The 15,570-nt window shown below is 67.1% G+C and overlaps 3 protein-coding genes across 8 annotated transcripts; 2 read left to right on the top strand and 1 right to left on the bottom strand.

The window, feature by feature from the left end:
* Positions 1-391: 391 nt before the first annotated feature.
* On the top strand, positions 392-4,008 carry LBX2 (ladybird homeobox 2). Its single transcript, XM_064712454.1, has 2 exons — positions 392-713; positions 3,623-4,008. Exons 1-2 carry the CDS (start codon positions 392-394, stop codon positions 4,006-4,008), a joined length of 708 nt encoding a protein of 235 aa, XP_064568524.1.
* Positions 4,009-4,704: 696 nt separating this feature from the next.
* TTC31 (tetratricopeptide repeat domain 31) lies at positions 4,705-9,177 on the bottom strand. Of its 5 annotated transcripts, none has more exons than XM_064712069.1 (15): positions 9,039-9,177; positions 8,688-8,795; positions 8,309-8,562; positions 8,134-8,217; positions 7,944-8,012; positions 7,692-7,835; positions 7,371-7,602; positions 7,157-7,247; positions 6,934-7,075; positions 6,258-6,359; positions 6,110-6,182; positions 5,882-6,023; positions 5,726-5,800; positions 5,130-5,232; positions 4,705-5,048 (listed from the first exon to the last, which is right to left on the bottom strand). In XM_064712069.1, exons 2-15 carry the CDS (start codon positions 8,770-8,772, stop codon positions 4,932-4,934), a joined length of 1,713 nt encoding a protein of 570 aa, XP_064568139.1. In that variant the 5' UTR covers positions 8,773-8,795; positions 9,039-9,177; the 3' UTR covers positions 4,705-4,931. The 5 variants fall into 5 exon arrangements, with proteins under 5 accessions (XP_064568139.1, XP_064568137.1, XP_064568136.1 ...); XM_064712067.1 differs by lacking the exon at positions 9,039-9,177 and adding an exon at positions 8,882-9,009 and having other exon boundaries at positions 5,882-6,020; positions 6,110-6,179; XM_064712066.1 differs by lacking the exon at positions 9,039-9,177 and adding an exon at positions 8,882-9,009 and having other exon boundaries at positions 6,110-6,179.
* A 45-nt stretch (positions 9,178-9,222) lies between these two features.
* Positions 9,223-15,161, top strand: CCDC142 (coiled-coil domain containing 142). Of its 2 annotated transcripts, none has more exons than XM_064712063.1 (11): positions 9,223-9,361; positions 9,660-9,756; positions 10,039-11,364; positions 11,454-11,540; positions 11,748-11,912; positions 11,981-12,135; positions 12,212-12,376; positions 12,478-12,592; positions 12,671-12,848; positions 13,378-13,586; positions 14,896-15,161. In XM_064712063.1, exons 1-11 carry the CDS (start codon positions 9,314-9,316, stop codon positions 15,135-15,137), a joined length of 2,787 nt encoding a protein of 928 aa, XP_064568133.1. In that variant the 5' UTR covers positions 9,223-9,313; the 3' UTR covers positions 15,138-15,161. The 2 variants fall into 2 exon arrangements, with proteins under 2 accessions (XP_064568133.1, XP_064568132.1); XM_064712062.1 differs by having other exon boundaries at positions 13,385-13,586.
* Positions 15,162-15,570: the final 409 nt, after the last annotated feature.

Consider the following 15,570-nt stretch of genomic DNA (forward strand, 5'->3'; position numbering starts at 1 on the left):
GGCTCTGAAACCCAAAACCCACCCAAAAGGGCTTAATCACTCCCAGCCGCGGCCCCGATGCTTTTATGGGGCATTTTAGAGCAAAAGAGCCAATAAATTTTTGGGTGAGGGTAAGAGCCGCGGTGAGGATGAGGAGGGAGCAGAGGAGGAGGGGGGACGCGCTGGGGTGGGTTAAAATGGGGGAGACAACAGCGGGGAGGCGCGGGGCAGCGCCCCGGTAGTGGCGGAGAGGGGTCGGTCCCCCCCCCTCGACAGGGGGGGCGTCGGTGGCTCCTCCTCCTCCTCCTCCCGGTATCCCGGGGCTTTAAGGCGGTGGAACGGGAATCGCGGGGCTGGGGGGGGGGGGGCGGCGGCGGCGGGTCCCGCTCCCGGCGCGGGTCCCGGTCCCGGCATGACCTCGGCGGGGGAGGCGGCCGGTTCCCCCCCGCTGCCCGCCGCGGTCGGCGGCCACCGGCGGAGCCCCCTGGATCGGCTCCCGCCCCCCGCCAACACCACAAAACCGCTGACCCCCTTCGGCATCGAGGACATCCTCGGACGCCCCCGCGGCGGGAGCCCCCCCGGCACCGGCACCGGTCCCGCCGCCCCCCCCGCCCCGACAGGGCCCCGCGGCGGCGGCGGCGGCTGCGCCCCGGCCTCGCCGCTCTGGGCGCTGGAGGAACTCGCCAGTAAAACCTTCCAGGGGCTGGAGCTGGGAATGCTGCAGGCGGCCGGAGGTACCGGGGCCGGGGGGCTCGGCCGGGAGCGGGGCGGGCACCGGGAAACGGGAACCGGGCACCGGGCAGGTGGCGGGGCTGGAGGGCGGTGGGGAGGCCGTGGCGAGGCCAGGGACGCCCCTCGTCCCCCGTCCCGGGAAGTTTCCTCCTTGTCCCAGAGGGGCGAGCGGGGCTGCGAGGCCCCAGAAGCCGCCGGTGCTCGGCCGGGACACCGGGGACACGCGGCAGCCTCGGCCCGAAGGGATGGAGAATCCCGGGGCCGGACACGGGGAACCGGAGCGAGCCGCGACAGGCACCGGGGAGCTCCGGGAGAACCGGCAGCTTTACCGGGAGCCGCGGGACCGGGCGGCGGATCGGCGCCGCCGAGTCGTGACCGTGACCGTGACCGAGCGCGGGGCCGCCGGCAACGGAAACCGGTACGGGCCCCGAGCCTCCGTCCGGGGCTCGGCCTGCCCGAGCCGCCCGGTACCGGCGGGGTCCGACGGACGGGCATGGACCGGCCCTACATCTCACGGGCTCGGCAGAACCGGTAGGACAGGCGGACACCGACAGACAGACAGCACGGCGCCGCCGGGAACGAAACAATCCGTTCCTGGGTTGGAGAGACAGACACGGACGGACAGATCGTGGCTCCGGGATTAACGGAAAATCCCTCACACCGAGGGACACACGGACAGGAAAAGCACGGGTATGAATAAAACCGTTACCGGGTTGGACAGACCTAAAAAGGCTCCGGTAATTAACACAGAAAAATAATTACCGTCCCTTACCGAGACGGTCTCCGTGATTAACGTGAAAAAAAAAATATTACCGGGACGGACAGACCGACAGTCACGGCAGAGCAGCACGGCAATGCCGGTAATTAACGGATACGGTTGGGTACAACCGGACTCACGCCGGTAACGAAAAACCCTCCGGACAGACGGACACGGACCGCTGGATCAGCCCTCCCGTGAGTAACCGAACCTCCGTTACCGGCCGGACAGAAGGACGAGGATGGAGCCAGACTCCGGTAATTAACGGGGAAAAAAAAAATCCCTAATTACGGAGCTCCGGTAATTAAGGAATCCACCATAGCGGACAGACAGACAGACAGACAGAGCAGCGATCCTGTGATTAACGAATAAACCAACCCGTTATCGGGCGGACAGACGAACAGAACGGGGACGCCTCGGACTCCCGGTTTTAAGGTAAAAACCCTCGTTATCTGACGGACGGACACGGCAAGGAACGAAATGAGTGACCGAAAATATTACCGGGTGGACAGACGGACAAGAACGGGGGCGAAAAATTCCTTTTTCCGGGACGGACAGACGGCCAAAAACGGGGCTGATCGGGGCTCCCGGAATTAAGGTAAAAGGTTCGTTACCGGACGGACAGATCGACAGAAAAATAATCGAAAAAAAAAAAGAAAAACGAAATAAATCATTACCGGGCGAACAGACGGATAAAAACCGGAACGATAGCGGCTCCCGGGGCGGAGGTAAATCCCCGTTACCGGCCGGACAGAAGGACAGACACAGGACTGATAAAAATGAACGAAAAAAATCTCGCTGGAACCGGACAAACACGGGAGTGATCGGGGCTCCCGGAGCGGGCGTGAAGCTCCGGTACCGGCCGGACAGACGGACACGGCCGAGCGGGGATCTCGCAATGAACAAAACCCGGTGGCGAACCGGCCGCGGGTAACGGCGGAACGAGCCGGGAGTGGCGGGCAGATGGAGGTGCCGGTAATTCAGGTAAAACCTCGGTACCGGGACAGCCCCGGGCTTCCGGGATGAACGAAAACGACGGAAGGACGGACTGACAACGGAGCGATCAGGACGCCCTGAGCGGCGGTAAATCCCCGTTACCGGGATGGACGGACAGACAGAAACGGGGCCGACCGGGGCTCCGAGAGCGGAGGGGAAGCTCCGTTACTGGACCGACGGACGAACACGGCACGGATCGGGGTTTCGTGACCGCGGTAAAACCGTGCTACCGGGACGGACCCACGGACTCGGCCGGGACCGCCCGGGGCTCCTCTACCGAGCGAGGAGTCCGCGGTGCGAGAGACCCCGGGAGCCTCCGCCGGTACTGGGGGATGCACGGCCCGAGCGAGCCGCGTTACCGGTGCCACCGGGCTGGCACGGACCGGGGGCCGCAGCGGGAAAGAGACCGGGACAGCGATCGGATTCCGCCGGCGGCGAGCAGCCCTGCCCGGGGCGGCGATCGCGTCTCGCCGGGGTTCTCGAGGTCGCTGGGGCAGCAGCGACAGCACCGGGGCCGGGAGAGGACCAGCACGGCCTCGGTTCTCCTGGAATGGCAGAGAAGGAGGATCCCGGTTCTCTGCCGAGGCTCCCGGCTTCGTAACGGGCTCCCGGAGCAGCCGCCGGTGGGACGCGGGTGTCTCAGCCCCGGTCGCAACGGCGGCGACTCCGACACGGCCGCGGCCGCTGTGGAACGATGAGTCCCGGCTGCCGGCACCGGCCGCGGTTCGGTTTGCTCGGTTCGGCTGGGCACCACTCGGTTTGGCTCGTCTGCCTTCGGTTCCATGTGGGCCGGTTCGGCTCCGTTCCACCGAGAGTCGGCGGGGCCGGGACGCACCCGCAGGGCTCGGCGGGGCCGGTGCGGCGGCAGTTCCCGGTGCCCCGGCACTGCCTTGCCCTCAGGCCGGGCCCCGCCGTGCCCGGTGCATGTACCAGTGTCTTTGACCCGACGCCGCTGCCCCCGCAGCTCGAGGCCCGCGGTGCCGGTGCTGTTCGGGTCCCCGTGCCGGTCCCTGCCCCACAAGCCCTTCCCCGCCGGGCATCCCGGTGCCGTTCCCGGTGCGATGCCCTGCCCCCGCAGGCGCTTCCCAGCCGGGCGCCCGGGTTCGTTCCCCGGTACTTCTCCCCGTTCCCCGTGCCCTAACCCCGCTGTCTCCGCAGGTCCGTCCCCGCCGGGCGCCTCGGGCCCGCGCCCTCCCTGCAGGAAGCGTCGCAAGTCCCGGACCGCGTTCACGGCGCAGCAGCTGCGGGAGCTGGAGCAGCGATTCCGGCGGCAGCGCTACCTCTCCCCGGTGGACCGGGACGCGCTGGCGGCGCGCCTGGCGCTCTCCGCCGCCCAGGTCATCACCTGGTTCCAGAACCGCCGCGCCAAGCTCAAGCGGGACCTGGAGGAGCTGCGGGCGGACGTGGCCTCGCTGCAAGCGCTGCCCCCCGCCGCCCTGCAGCAACTGGCGGGGCTGCCCGAGCCCCCGGGGGCTCCCGCCACCGGCACCGGGACCACAGAGCCCGCCGAGCTCTCGGAGGAGGAGATCGACGTGGCGGACTGAGCCGAGCGCGCTCGGCTCCGTTCGGATCCGGTGGCACCGAGACTGCTCCGTTCGGACTCACTCGGGCCGGCTCGGCTGAGTTCGGATTCACTCGGGTCGGGTCAGGCCGAGACTGCTCCCATCGGCTTCGTTCGGCTCTGTTCGGGTGCGCTCGGCTCCTTTCGGCTAAGTTCGGGTGCACTCGGCTCCGTTCCGACTTACTCGGCCCCACCACATCGGTTCCGAAAGAATCCGAGCCCAGCCCCGCCCCCTCCGTGCACCCTTTTTGCGGCTTTTGGGGTTTTTTTTGTCTTTCCATTGTTTTTTTTCTTCCTTTTTTTAATTTTATTTTCTATCGGCCCCGATGTAAATATTTGCAATAAAGGCAACACCTTAATATGGACCCCAGAGCCCTCCACCCACCCCCCACACTTTTTTCCAGGCGAGCACCTCCCACCGCGGGCATTAATTTGTTTTAACCGGTGATTAATTACCGGCTGCGGCCGCCCCTGCCCCCCTCAATTTGCATATTAATCAAATTGTATTTGATCTCACGCCTGTCACCAAACAGTGACACAAAGGGGGGTGGAGACCCCCCCCTTGTTGTCCCCTGGGGCTGGAGTGACATGGGGAGTGACAAGGGACAGAGGGGGACACGGGGTGGACACAGAGATGGCAGAGAGGCTGAGTGACACCAGCCCAAAGAAAAGCCAGAGAGAAAAACAAATCTCAGCTTTATTAAAAAACCCAAATTGCTACAAATCCCTGAGGGGCCCTGGGGAACAGCCCAGGCCCACCCCCCCAGCACAAGGGGCTGCAGGGTGGGCCCCGATGCTCCCAGCACCCCCAAAGGCAGGACGGGGAGACATCCCCACCCCTGGCAGTGGGGGACAAGGCACAGGCAGGCGAGGGGGGGCTGCCAGGGTGCCCCCAGCAGAGCAGGGTCAGCTGAGCAGCCCCCCGGGGGTGGCCTTGCCCTTGGCACGGGGCACGGGGGCCGGCGTGGCGTGGGCCGGGTGCTTGAGCTGCAGCAGCAGCTTGCTGCCCTCCACGGTGGCACCCTGGGGACACAAGGAGCTGGCAGCTGGCACAGGTGTGTCCCTGAGGGGTGCAGGGGGGTCCCACAAGTGCCCCCAGCTCACCTGCATGGCCCTGAAGGCCTCCTCGGCCTCTGCTTTGCCACGGAAGTTGATGAAGGCACAGCGGCGCCCCGGGAGCAGCCGCACGGAGCGGATCTCCCCAAACCTGGGGGGCACACACAGAGCCCCAAATTGGGGGGGGCAACAGTTAGAGATTCCTAAATGGGGAGCTGGAGGGTTAGAGACCCCCCAAACCTGCAAGGTCAGAGGGTCAGAGATTGTCAAACATGCAAAGCAACTTTAGCAACCCCCAAAAGCTGGGGAAGGGTGAATGACACCAAAGGATGGAGAGAGTGAGACACCCCCCAAATCTCCAGGATGGGGGAACAGAAACTCCCAAAGCTGAGAGGGAACAGAAACTCCCAAAGCTGAGAGGGAACAGAGACTCCCAAAACTGAGGGGGAACAGTTAAAGACACCCCAAGCTGTGGGACAGACCCCCCCAAACCTGGGAGCAGTGTCTAAGTCAGACACTACTCCCCAAGGATCCCCTGCAGGTCAGAACCAGCAGAGCACAAGGACAGGGACAGAGCTTGGGGGTCACCAGGGGGTGCCAGGGGTTTGGGGTCCTGCAGGAGGAGCAGCCCTGCGGTCACTCACCGGCCAAAGGCACGACGCAGCACCTTCTCAGTGATGTGGGAGGTGACATTGCCCACCCAGAGCGGGAAGCAATCCCTGCCAAAAGCCATCCTGGTGTCACCAAAGCCAGCACTGCCCCACTCTGAGCCCCCTCCCAGACCACCAAACTCCCCATACCTGGCAGGGTGGCTCGGTGGCAGTGTTGGGCAGCTACTGGCCACAGCAGGTGCCCGTTCTGGGTCTTTTGTTGGGGTCTTGCCACTGCTTCCTGTCACACTTTTGTCACCTGTGTCCTGGCAGCTCCTGGTTGTCCATCCTGCTGCCGAGGGGACAAAGGGCTTCAGCACCACTGGGGACACAGGGACAGCCCCGGGGTCCCCCAGCCCACCCACCCCTGTCCCTTACCAGGGAGAAACAGCGGCTCCTTGGCCTTGAGCAGGAAGGGGGACACGGGGACACCGCCGGGGCGGCTGCACTGCTGTGAGGGGACAGGGGTGAGGCGTGGGGGGCACAGCAGGGCAGGGGGCAGGGGGTGGGGAAAGGGGGGTCTCACCTGCAGCAGGGCCCTGCAGGCCTCCAGCTGCGTGGCTGCCTCAGCGTAGGCCCCATCCTGCAGCAGCAGCTCCTCGAAGGTGCGAGCAGCCTCGGCGTAGCGCTGGGGGCCAGGGGGCACCTGCAGCTCCTGCCTGCCCCCACAGGCACCCCTCGCCCCCCACCCAGCCCAAATGGCACCTCAAAGCTTCACTGATATCCCTCAGCACAGCCCACAACACCCTGTGCCCTGCCCAGTCCCCTGTGCCCCAACTCACACCGAGTGCAGCCAGCCCACCCCTCATTCACAGCACCCTACAGCTCCCCACAGCCCCCTCCCAGCCTAAATGGCACCTCAAAGTGTCACTGACACCCCTCAGTGCAGCCCTACCACCCAGCAGCACCCACACCCCCTCCCAGCCTAAATGGCACCTCAAAGTGTCACTGACACCCCCCAGTGCAGCCCTACCCCACCCCAGCAGCACCCTGTGCCCTGCCCAGTGCTCCCAGCCCCAACTCACACCGAATGCACCCCTCATCCACAGCACCCTGCAGCTCCTCAAGTTCCCCACACGCACTGGCACCCCAAAACCCCCAGTTTGTCTCCAACAACTCACTCCCAGAACCCCACAGCCCCTCACCCAGCCATGCCCCCCCCCCCAAGACCCCTGCCCAGTCCCTGGAGCCCCCCCAGGTACCTGGAGCCCCCTGAGGGCTTTGCCCTTGCGGAAGGAGCCCTTGGGCCAGCCCGGCTGCAGCTCCAGCGCCGCCTCCGCGTCCGCCAGCGCCTCCTCGTAGCGCCCCAGCTTCTCCAGGCAGTAGGAGCGGTTCCCCAGGAGCCTGAGGGGGTGTGGGGGTGTCACTGAGGCTGGGCCCTGCCAGCCCAGCACCCCCAGGTCGCCCCCAGCTCCCTCTGCTCACCGGTGCTCCCGGGGGTTCAGCTCCAGGGCCATGGTGAAAGCCCACACGGCCTCAGAGTGTTGGCCCATCTGGGCTGCCTCGATGCCGTGGCCTGGGGAGGGGACACAGGGACACAGGGAGGGACAGTGTGCCTAGCACAGCTCCTCTGAGCTGTGAGAAGCAGAGAGAGCCCTCACTGCCCTCCCCTGGCCCCTCTGGGGGTCCCTGCACTGACCTGCAAGCGCCAGGCTCTGTGCCAGCGTGCTGGGGCTTGGTGGGCTGGCCTGGGGGGGCTGAGGGGACACAGGGGTCCCCACAGGGTCCCCACTTCCCTTCTCTGGCACCTTCCTGCTTGGTTCCACCACGTTCTGTGGCCCAGGGGAGCGGTCAGTGCCCGGGGGGGGCAGCCTGACCCCTGCCTTCTCCCGGGCTTTGCAGACAAAAGTGCAGCTCAGGTCCAGCTCCTCCTGGGGAAGCAGGGAGAGATGAGGGATGGGCAGGCAAAGCCCTGGGAGCCCCAGCCCCACACGGCCCCCATGGGGACACTGTCCCTCACCTCTGCCACTGCTGTGTCCTCTGGGCCAGACTCCTCTGAGGGCACAGTGGAGTCCCCAGGGCACGGGGAAGGCTCTGGGCAGCACCCCTTGTCCTCAGCACCCTCTGAGGGAGGCCCAGCGCCTGCAGGGCCACTTGGGGGGCTCTGCAAGGACAGGGAGGGGGTGAGGTGACAGGCTTAGGGGGTGTTGGCTGGCCCCATCACCTCTGGGCACCCCTAGAACAGCACGAGCAGGCTGGCCTGGTCACTCACTGGGTCAGTGCTCTCTTTGTTCTTCTGCTCTTGACCCAGTTTCTCCCGTTTCTTTCGGTCTTTTTGTTTCTGAAAAGGAAGAACATGAACCCTCAGCCCTCAGCTCAGGGACTGGCTGGCAGCACCCCAACAAGTGGCAGTGACCCCAATCCCCAGGAACTGGCAGGGACCCTTCTCAGGGCTCACTCACCTTCTTCTTCACCTTCTTCTTCTCTGCCTTCCTCTTGGCCCGCTCCTCCTCTTCCATCAGCTCCTGAGCGTTCTTGTCAGCCTCCTGCAGGAGTTACCTGAGTCAGGACAGCCCCGGGGCCACAAGGTGGGACCCTCTGGTGACCCTGGGGGACATCAGGGGGATTTTTGCCCACCTCAGCCGTGGGCCAGGCCCGCTGGGGCGTGGGCAGCCGGTCCAGCCGCGCGTCCAGGGCGGTGGGAGGGGTCCGGGGCGGCTCCGAGCACAGGAAGGACTTGCGGAAGCCGCAGTAGCTGTAAGGAACGGCTCCCTCCGCCACCGGAACGTCCAGAAACTGCAAACCCACGCCGAACTCGTCCTCATCGTAACCGTAATTGCCATCTTCATCATCATCATCAATATCCAGGGGGTAGTAATCCACCGTGGGGCCTGGCAGGAGAGCGGGGTTCGTGAGGAGCAGTCCCAGGCACCGGATCCCGGCTGTCCCCACGCCGTTCCCGCTTCCCGGGCAACTCCCGAGCACGGGGACCCCCGGTAGCCCCCGCTGCACTCACCGTCATCCCAGAGCAGACACACCTCCCTGTCCTTATACCTAATCACCGGCTGGGACGGCACCGGCAGGTCGGCGAGGCTGGACATGCGGTGCCGAGGGCAGAAGGGCGCTGTAGGGAGCATAAACAACCATGAGCCGGCGGAGGAGGAACCGAAACCGGGCCCCGTTCTGGGCTCCCCCCCGCCCGGTCCGTACCGCCGCTCCAGCCAGCGGGGCCCAGCGTGCAGCCCCAGGGGCAGGCAGCGGCAGCCGGCCCGAAACCGCCCAGACCGGGCCCGTCCCGCTCCCGCGGCCCGCCCGAGCCCCGCATCGCCTCGAGCCGCCGCGCCTCGGGATTGCATCACAGCCCTACCGGAATAACGTCACGGCGCCGCTTGAGGCCGCCCCGCCGCCATGTTGGGTGCGGGCAGGACGGCGGCCTGCAGGGCCCTCACGGAGTGGGACCGGCGCTCTTCATCCTCTCCCTCCGTCCCCGCCTGCCGCAAGGCCGTGGGCTCGGCCGCCCCCCGCTGCTCGTCCCGCCCCTCACGTCGGGCCCCTCCTGGAGGCCAGCTTGGCTCAGCCCCCCGGATTAGCGAGGGCGCGGCCTAAGCCTCTTTGCTGCCGCCGCCCCCGGCATGGCCCGGCATGGACGCCGGCGGCGCTGAGCGGCGCGGCGGAGAGCTTTGCCTGCAGGTGAGGCCGCTTGGGACGGGGGGGGCTCGGACACCCCTCCCGGGACAGCGGCGGGGCCGGGCCGGTACCGGGGTGGGCCGGGGGGCACCGGGCCCGGGCTGTGCTGCGTCTCCATGGCAACGGCGCAGGGGGCGGGGCGGGGGAGTGGCCAGCCGTGGCGAGCACTGAGGGGGCGCGGCCACAGCGGGAGCCGGTTGGGGCGTGGCGTGGGCGGGGTCGTTGCAGCAACGGGCGTGGTTATGCGTGGCCCCGCCCTTCGCACCGGCCCGGGGGTCCTGAGCCCCCCGTTCCCCTCCAGGTGGGCGACGCCGGTCTGGGCGGCCTCATCCTGCTGCTGCTGACGGCCCGGCCGGGACCGGGCGATGGGGCTGCCCGCGGGGACCCCCCCGAGCCCGGTGAGACTCCAGGGGACTGCGGGGAGCACAAGGGGGCGGGGATCCCGATGGGGTGCGTGGTCCTGGGGGGAGTGTGGAGGGTCCGGGGTCCCTGGGGGGGCATTGATGCCATGTGGCGGGCTGTAGGTACCCCAGTGGGCAGTGGGTTCCTGGGTGTCTCAGGGTTAGGGTGGCAGTGGGACAGTGATGGGCGGGTGCTGTCCCACAGCGAGGTTTTTCAAACTGGGGGTCCCCAGCCCACACCGTGGTCCCCGCCCCATCCTGAGGGTGCCGTGCCCCCAGGCGGGTCGCGGGGTCCCCTGGCGCGCTCCTTGCAGCGGGCAGAGGCCATGCTGCGCAGCGTCACCCCGGGACTGCGCCGCCTGCTGTCCCCGCGGTCGAGCCGGCGCGGTGACACCGACGAGGACGACGACGAGGACGAGGATGAAGCCGCGTCCATCGTGGTCCCTCTGGAGCAAGCCTTCCCAGCTCTGCGCCGCTGCCTGTGCGTCTGGGAGGACCCTCGCACCGAGACCTTCCTGGGCTACGTGCGGCTCCATCCCGGTGGCAGTGGTGGCGCCGGTGACTTTTCCGAGGACGCCGTGCGGCGGCGCGTGGCCGAGCGGGGAGCGACCCTGCACGCGCTGCTGCAGCACCGCCACCAGCTCCGCCTGGCCCGCGACTTCACTCGACGCCTCAAAGCCTCCTCCGACTTCCTGCGGCGGCTGCAGGCGTTACCAGAGCCCGGAGCGCCCAGTGAGGCGGCGCTGCCGGCGCTGCGGGAGCTGTGCGCGGAGCTGCGGGCGCACGCGGGGCACTGGGCCGCGCTGCTGCGGCGGCTGCGGGCGGACGCGTGGCTGCGGGCTCTGCCGCAGCGCCGGGGCCAGGCCGTGCTGCACGTGCGCTGGGCGCTGCTGCTGCCCGCCGTGACGGCCGCGCGCCTCACCGGGCGGCACATCGAGGCACGGCTGAGGCAGCTGGGCCGCCCCGGTACGCCCAGCCCGGCCGCCGAGAGCCTGGCTGAGCTCTTCCAGGGGCTGGAGATCTACAACCGCACGGTGACGGCGCTGGCCGAGGAGCTGGGCCCCGAGGTGAGGGCGCCCGGTGCCTTCACGGTGGGCGCGGTGCTGCGGCTGCTGGCGGCCGAGCGCGGCCGGGCCGTGGCCCAGAGGCTCTGGCCCCTCCTGTGGCCCCAGAGTGGGGACGTCAGGGATGGACACGTCCGCTGGGAGGATGTGGGGGTGCCATGGCCACCCACGGCTGAGATGGACACAGAACCTTCTGGAGCGGTGCTGGCGGCTGAGCTGCAGGCACTGTGCCAGGAGGACGAGGAGCTGATGGGACACATTTTTGGGGCGCTGGTGGCTTCAGCTGACAGCCTGTGGCAGCCGGTGCTGTCAGAGAGCCCCGAGCCCGTTGGGCTGCGGCCGGGCAGTGCTGGGGGCTGGAAGGCCGTGCGGTGGCTGGACGCTGCCCGCGGCCCCGTGGCCGCCACCCTGAGTGCCCGGTACCGCCTGCTGCTCTGGGAAAATGTGGGAGCTGTGCTGGGGGACAGCCCCGGCACCCCTCCTGCCACCCCCAGTGCCACCGTCACCGCGGCGCGGGAGCTGAGCCGTGCGCTGGCTGTTGGTACGTGTGGGGGTACGGGGAGTGTGGGGTCCCTCGGGGTGTCCGTGTGCCACGCTGAGCCCCGCTGTGTCCCTGCTGTGTCCCCACAGCCCGTGTGCCCGCTGAGTGCCGGGAGGAGCTGGGACGGCTCTGCCTGCAGCTGCTGTGCCGGGGTGTTCTCTGCAGCTGGGACACGGGTATGGGGGCTGGGGGCCACAGGGAGGGGGCAGGATGTGGGGTGGGGCGTGGGGTCTGGGGTACAAGGTGTGGGACAGAGTGCGAGGCACTTGGTGGATATGGGGTGAGGGACTGGGGTGTGCTGTGAAGGGTTAGATATGCGATATGGGGTGGGGTGCGGGGTGCAAGTGGGAGATGTTGGGGCATTCTGACTGTTCCTCCTGCAGATTTTACCCGTGCTCTGGGCTCAGGGCTCTCAGACAAGTGCTTGGAGTCCCCAGGAGGGTCCCCAGGGCCAGGGTGCAGCCACACAGCCCAGCAGCTCCGGTGCCTCTTCCCAGCCCTGGCGCTGGCCCTGCGCTGCCTGCGCCTGCTGCCCGCCCGCCCGCACGGTGAGAGGGGTCTGGGGAGGGGGGCAGGAGGCTCTGGGGGTCCTGCCTGTGCTGACCCCCGCCCGCAGCCCCCCCCGGGGGTCTCTGCCTGCGGCTGCAGGTGCTGGGCCGGTGCCTGGCGGCGGTGGCGGCCGCCCACGCGTGGCTGACGGGCCGGGCCGGGCGGTACCTGGCGGCCTGGGCACTGCCTCAGTTCCTGCTGCTCACCCAGGGAGACCTGCAGGTACGGGGGGCACGGGGGGTACAGGGGGCTGGGGGGACACAGCAGGGCTGGGCTCACTCCCCCTCCTCCACTGCAGGTGCTGAAGGCAGAGGCAGAGCAGCTGATGCTGCAGGTGAGCAGGACCTTCCCAGAGCCAGGGGACATTCCTGGGGACAGCCCCCCTGAGCCACCCCCCTGCCTGGGATCCCCGTGGGAGCTCCAGCTGTGCCGGCAGATCCGTGACGTGGCCAACAGCATCCAGGTATGGCGGGGCTGTGGGAGGGTGGTCTGAGCATGAAGATGCCTGTGTCACCCTGTGTCACCTGTGTCACCCTGTGTCACCGTGTGTCCTCTGTATCCCAGCTCTTCTCCGGGGACGTGCTCTGGATGTTCTCCACCAGCTGCAAGCGGCTCTCAGCTGAGATCTTTGACCAGACGATGCCTCTGGGCCGGCACTGGCGGCTCGGGCCCCGCGCTGGTGGGTGCTGGGGCTGGGGGGCTGGGAGGGGATTTGGGGGCTCACTGACCCAGGTCCCTGTGTCCCTGCGTCCCCCAGAGCTGCCCAGCTCCCCCAGCGCCTACGCGGCGGCCGCGGTGCAGGCGGTGCTGGGGCAGGTGCTGCAGGGTGCCCAGGCCCTGCCCCACGATGCCCAGGTGCCCACCCTGGCACGGGTCACCACGGCCTTCCTGGAAGCATGGATGGATCACATCCTGACCCGACGGATCAAGTTCAGGTACTGGGGATGGGGGGGCATGGCCTCTGGGCAGTGCCAGGGGTCCCAGTGGGGTCCTGGGTGTTCCAGTGGCAGTTTCAGAGGTCCCAGTGGGGTTCTGGGCGTCCTAGTGGCAATACAGGGGTCCCAGTGGCAGTTCCAGGGGTCCCAGTGAGATCCTGAGGGTCCCAGTGGCAGTTTCAGAGGTCCCAGTGGAGTCCTGGAGGTCCCAGTGGCAGTTCCAGGGGTCCCAGTGGAGTCCTGAGGGTTGCAGTGCCAGTTCCAGGAGTCCCAGTGGCAGTGCTGGGTGTCCAGTGTCCAATGCCAGGCCAGGGGGCTCAGTGGCAGGTTGGGGTCCCACTGATGGTGTCCCAGGGGGGTCCTGGGGGGTTGTGGGGACAATGCCAGAGGCTCTGTGGGTCACGATGGGGTGTGATGGCAGTGCCAGGATCTCGGTGCCGGTCACAGCGTGTGGTTGCGGTGCCGGGGGGTTCTGGGGGGTCCTGCTGGGGGTTCCGGGCTCGCACCCCCCCGCTGACCCCCGTGCCAGCCTGCAGGGTGCCCTGCAGCTGCGGCGGGACTTCGAGGCCGTGCGGGAGCTGGTGTGCTCGGAGCGCTCCGGGCTGGCCCCCGAGGCGCGGCAGGCGCTGCGGGCCCTCTGCGTGTTCCGGCACACGGACACGGCCGTGCGCTGCCTCCTGCAGCAGCCCGGGGGGCTCGGCGGGCACCCCCGCACCTGGGGCAGCCTCCGGCGCTGCTGTGAGAGCGGGACCGGCCGGGAATGGGCTGGGGAGTGGGGCGGGGAATGCGGAATGGGGTGGGGAATGGGATGGGAGGGGTGGGGAATGGGCTGGGAGTGGGCTGGAGAATGGGGAATGGGGTGGGGAATGGGATGGGAGGGGTGGGGAATGGGATGGGAGGGGATGGGGATGAGATGGGGTGGGAAATGGGGTGGGAAATGGGGTGGGACAGGTGGGGAATAGGGTGGGGCATGGGGAATGGGGTAGGGAATGGGCTGGGAGGGGATGAAGCAGGCGGGGATGGGATGGGATGGGATGGGATGGGATGGGATGGGATGGGATGGGATGGGATGGGATGGGATGGGATGGGACAGAGATGGAATGGGACAGAGTGGGATAGTGATCGGGAGATTGGGACAAGGATGGATGGGGACAGGGAGAGGGACAAGGATGGGGGTGGGAATGGGGATGGGGATTGGATGGGGATGTGATGGGATGGGATGGGGATGGGGATGGGGATTGGATGGGGATGGGATGGGATGGGATGGGAATGGGGATGAGATGGGGATGGGGATGAAGATGAGATGGGGTGGTGATAAGATGGGAATTGGATGGGATAAGGTGGAGTGGGATTGGGATGAATATGGAATGGGACAGGGTGGGGTAAGGATCAGGAGATTGGGACAAGGATCTGGATGGGATTGGAATGGGGATGGGGTGGGATGGGAATCAGATGGGATGAGGTGGAGTGGCACTGGAATGAGATGGGGTGGAGATGGGATGAGAAAGGGTGGGATAAGGAGAATGGAACAAGGACTGATGGGGACAAGGATGGGGATTGGATTGGAATGGGGATGGGTGTGGGATGGGACAAGGTGGGAGAGGGAGAATGGGACAAGGACTGATGGGGACAGAGAGAGGGACAAGGATCTGGATGGGATTGGAATGGGGATGGGGTGGGGATGGGGATGCAATGGGATGGGGTGGGATTGGGATGAAGATGAGTTGGGGTGGTGATAAAATGGGAATCGGATGGGATGAGGTGGAGTGAGATTCAGATGAAATGGGGTGGAGATGGGATGGGACAGGGGGGAGGATTGGGACTAGGATGGATGGGGACAGGGAGAGGGACAAGGATGGAGATGGGGCGGGAAGGGGACAGGGTGGGATAAGGATTGGGAGACTGGGACAAGGATGGATGGGGACAGAGAGAGGGACGAGGATCTGGATGGGATTGGAATGGGGATGGGGACAGGAACCCCCATCAGAAGCAGGACCCAGCCTATCCATCTATCCAACCTCTCCCAAACCCATCCATCCCTTGCCAGGCTCAGACGAAGGCGCCCACCCCCTGGAACCATCCATGGACCCTCTCCCTGGCCTGGACCCTCTGGAGGGGCTGGGCCCAGTGCCAGGGACCCCCCCTGTGTCTCCAGAGGCCGATGGCCCGGCCCGGCCCGAGTCCCCATTCCCGGGCAGCCAGCAGCAGTGGCTGTCCCTGCGGCTGCACCGTGCCCGCCGCTGGCGCGTGCCAGGGCTGCCGTGCGTGGGGAACAGCCCCGAGGGCTGAGCTGCAATAAACCTGCAAACACCACCATGGCTGTGTCTGCGGGTGGGACAGTGGGTGTGGGGGTCTGGCATCCCTGGGCTGTGATCCTGGGATTCCAACTGGGACCAGTTGCTGGTGGGTGGGCAGGATCTAACTGGGACTTTTGTGGGGAGACTGGTGGGGACTGGGGGTGCAGAGTGGGATTCCCTTGGGGTCCTCGGGGGCACCGCGGGTGCATAGCTGGGGTTCCAGGGAAAGCTGGGGGTCCTTTGGGTATCCCCGGAGAGATCAACGGGCGTAACAAACCGGGCGTGAGGAGGTGGACTGGGTGTCAGGGCGGCTCGGGGACACCGTGCGGTGTCGTTGTCGCCTCGGGGCCACTTTGTGCCAGATGGGGGACTGAGCCTGCTCCTGGTCCTCCCGCCCGCCAGGGGGCGCTCGCAGAACGGGCCTG

Source organism: Zonotrichia leucophrys, chromosome 4 (genome assembly GCF_028769735.1).
Source record: "Zonotrichia leucophrys gambelii isolate GWCS_2022_RI chromosome 4, RI_Zleu_2.0, whole genome shotgun sequence".
In the NCBI taxonomy this organism is placed as follows: domain Eukaryota; kingdom Metazoa; phylum Chordata; class Aves; order Passeriformes; family Passerellidae; genus Zonotrichia; species Zonotrichia leucophrys.

Excerpts from the sequence above, each read along its gene's own strand:
- LBX2 (XM_064712454.1), top strand. The coding sequence starts at position 392 with ATGACCTCGGCGGGGGAGGCGGCCGGTTCCCCCCCGCTGCCCGCCGCG. Across the intron at positions 714-3,622 it reads AATGCTGCAGGCGGCCGGAG|GTCCGTCCCCGCCGGGCGCC; the intron begins GTACCGGGGCCG and ends CTGTCTCCGCAG.
- TTC31 (XM_064712064.1), bottom strand. The coding sequence starts at position 8,996 with ATGCGGGGCTCGGGCGGGCCGCGGGAGCGGGACGGGCCCGGTCTGGGC. Across the intron at positions 6,360-6,933 it reads AAGCCCTCAGGGGGCTCCAG|CGCTACGCCGAGGCTGCTCG; the intron begins GTACCTGGGGGG and ends CCTGGCCCCCAG. Across the intron at positions 5,049-5,129 it reads AGGCCTTCAGGGCCATGCAG|GGTGCCACCGTGGAGGGCAG; the intron begins GTGAGCTGGGGG and ends TTGTGTCCCCAG.
- CCDC142 (XM_064712062.1), top strand. The coding sequence starts at position 9,314 with ATGGACGCCGGCGGCGCTGAGCGGCGCGGCGGAGAGCTTTGCCTGCAG. Across the intron at positions 12,377-12,477 it reads ACGTGGCCAACAGCATCCAG|CTCTTCTCCGGGGACGTGCT; the intron begins GTATGGCGGGGC and ends TCTGTATCCCAG. Across the intron at positions 12,593-12,670 it reads GCGGCTCGGGCCCCGCGCTG|AGCTGCCCAGCTCCCCCAGC; the intron begins GTGGGTGCTGGG and ends TGCGTCCCCCAG.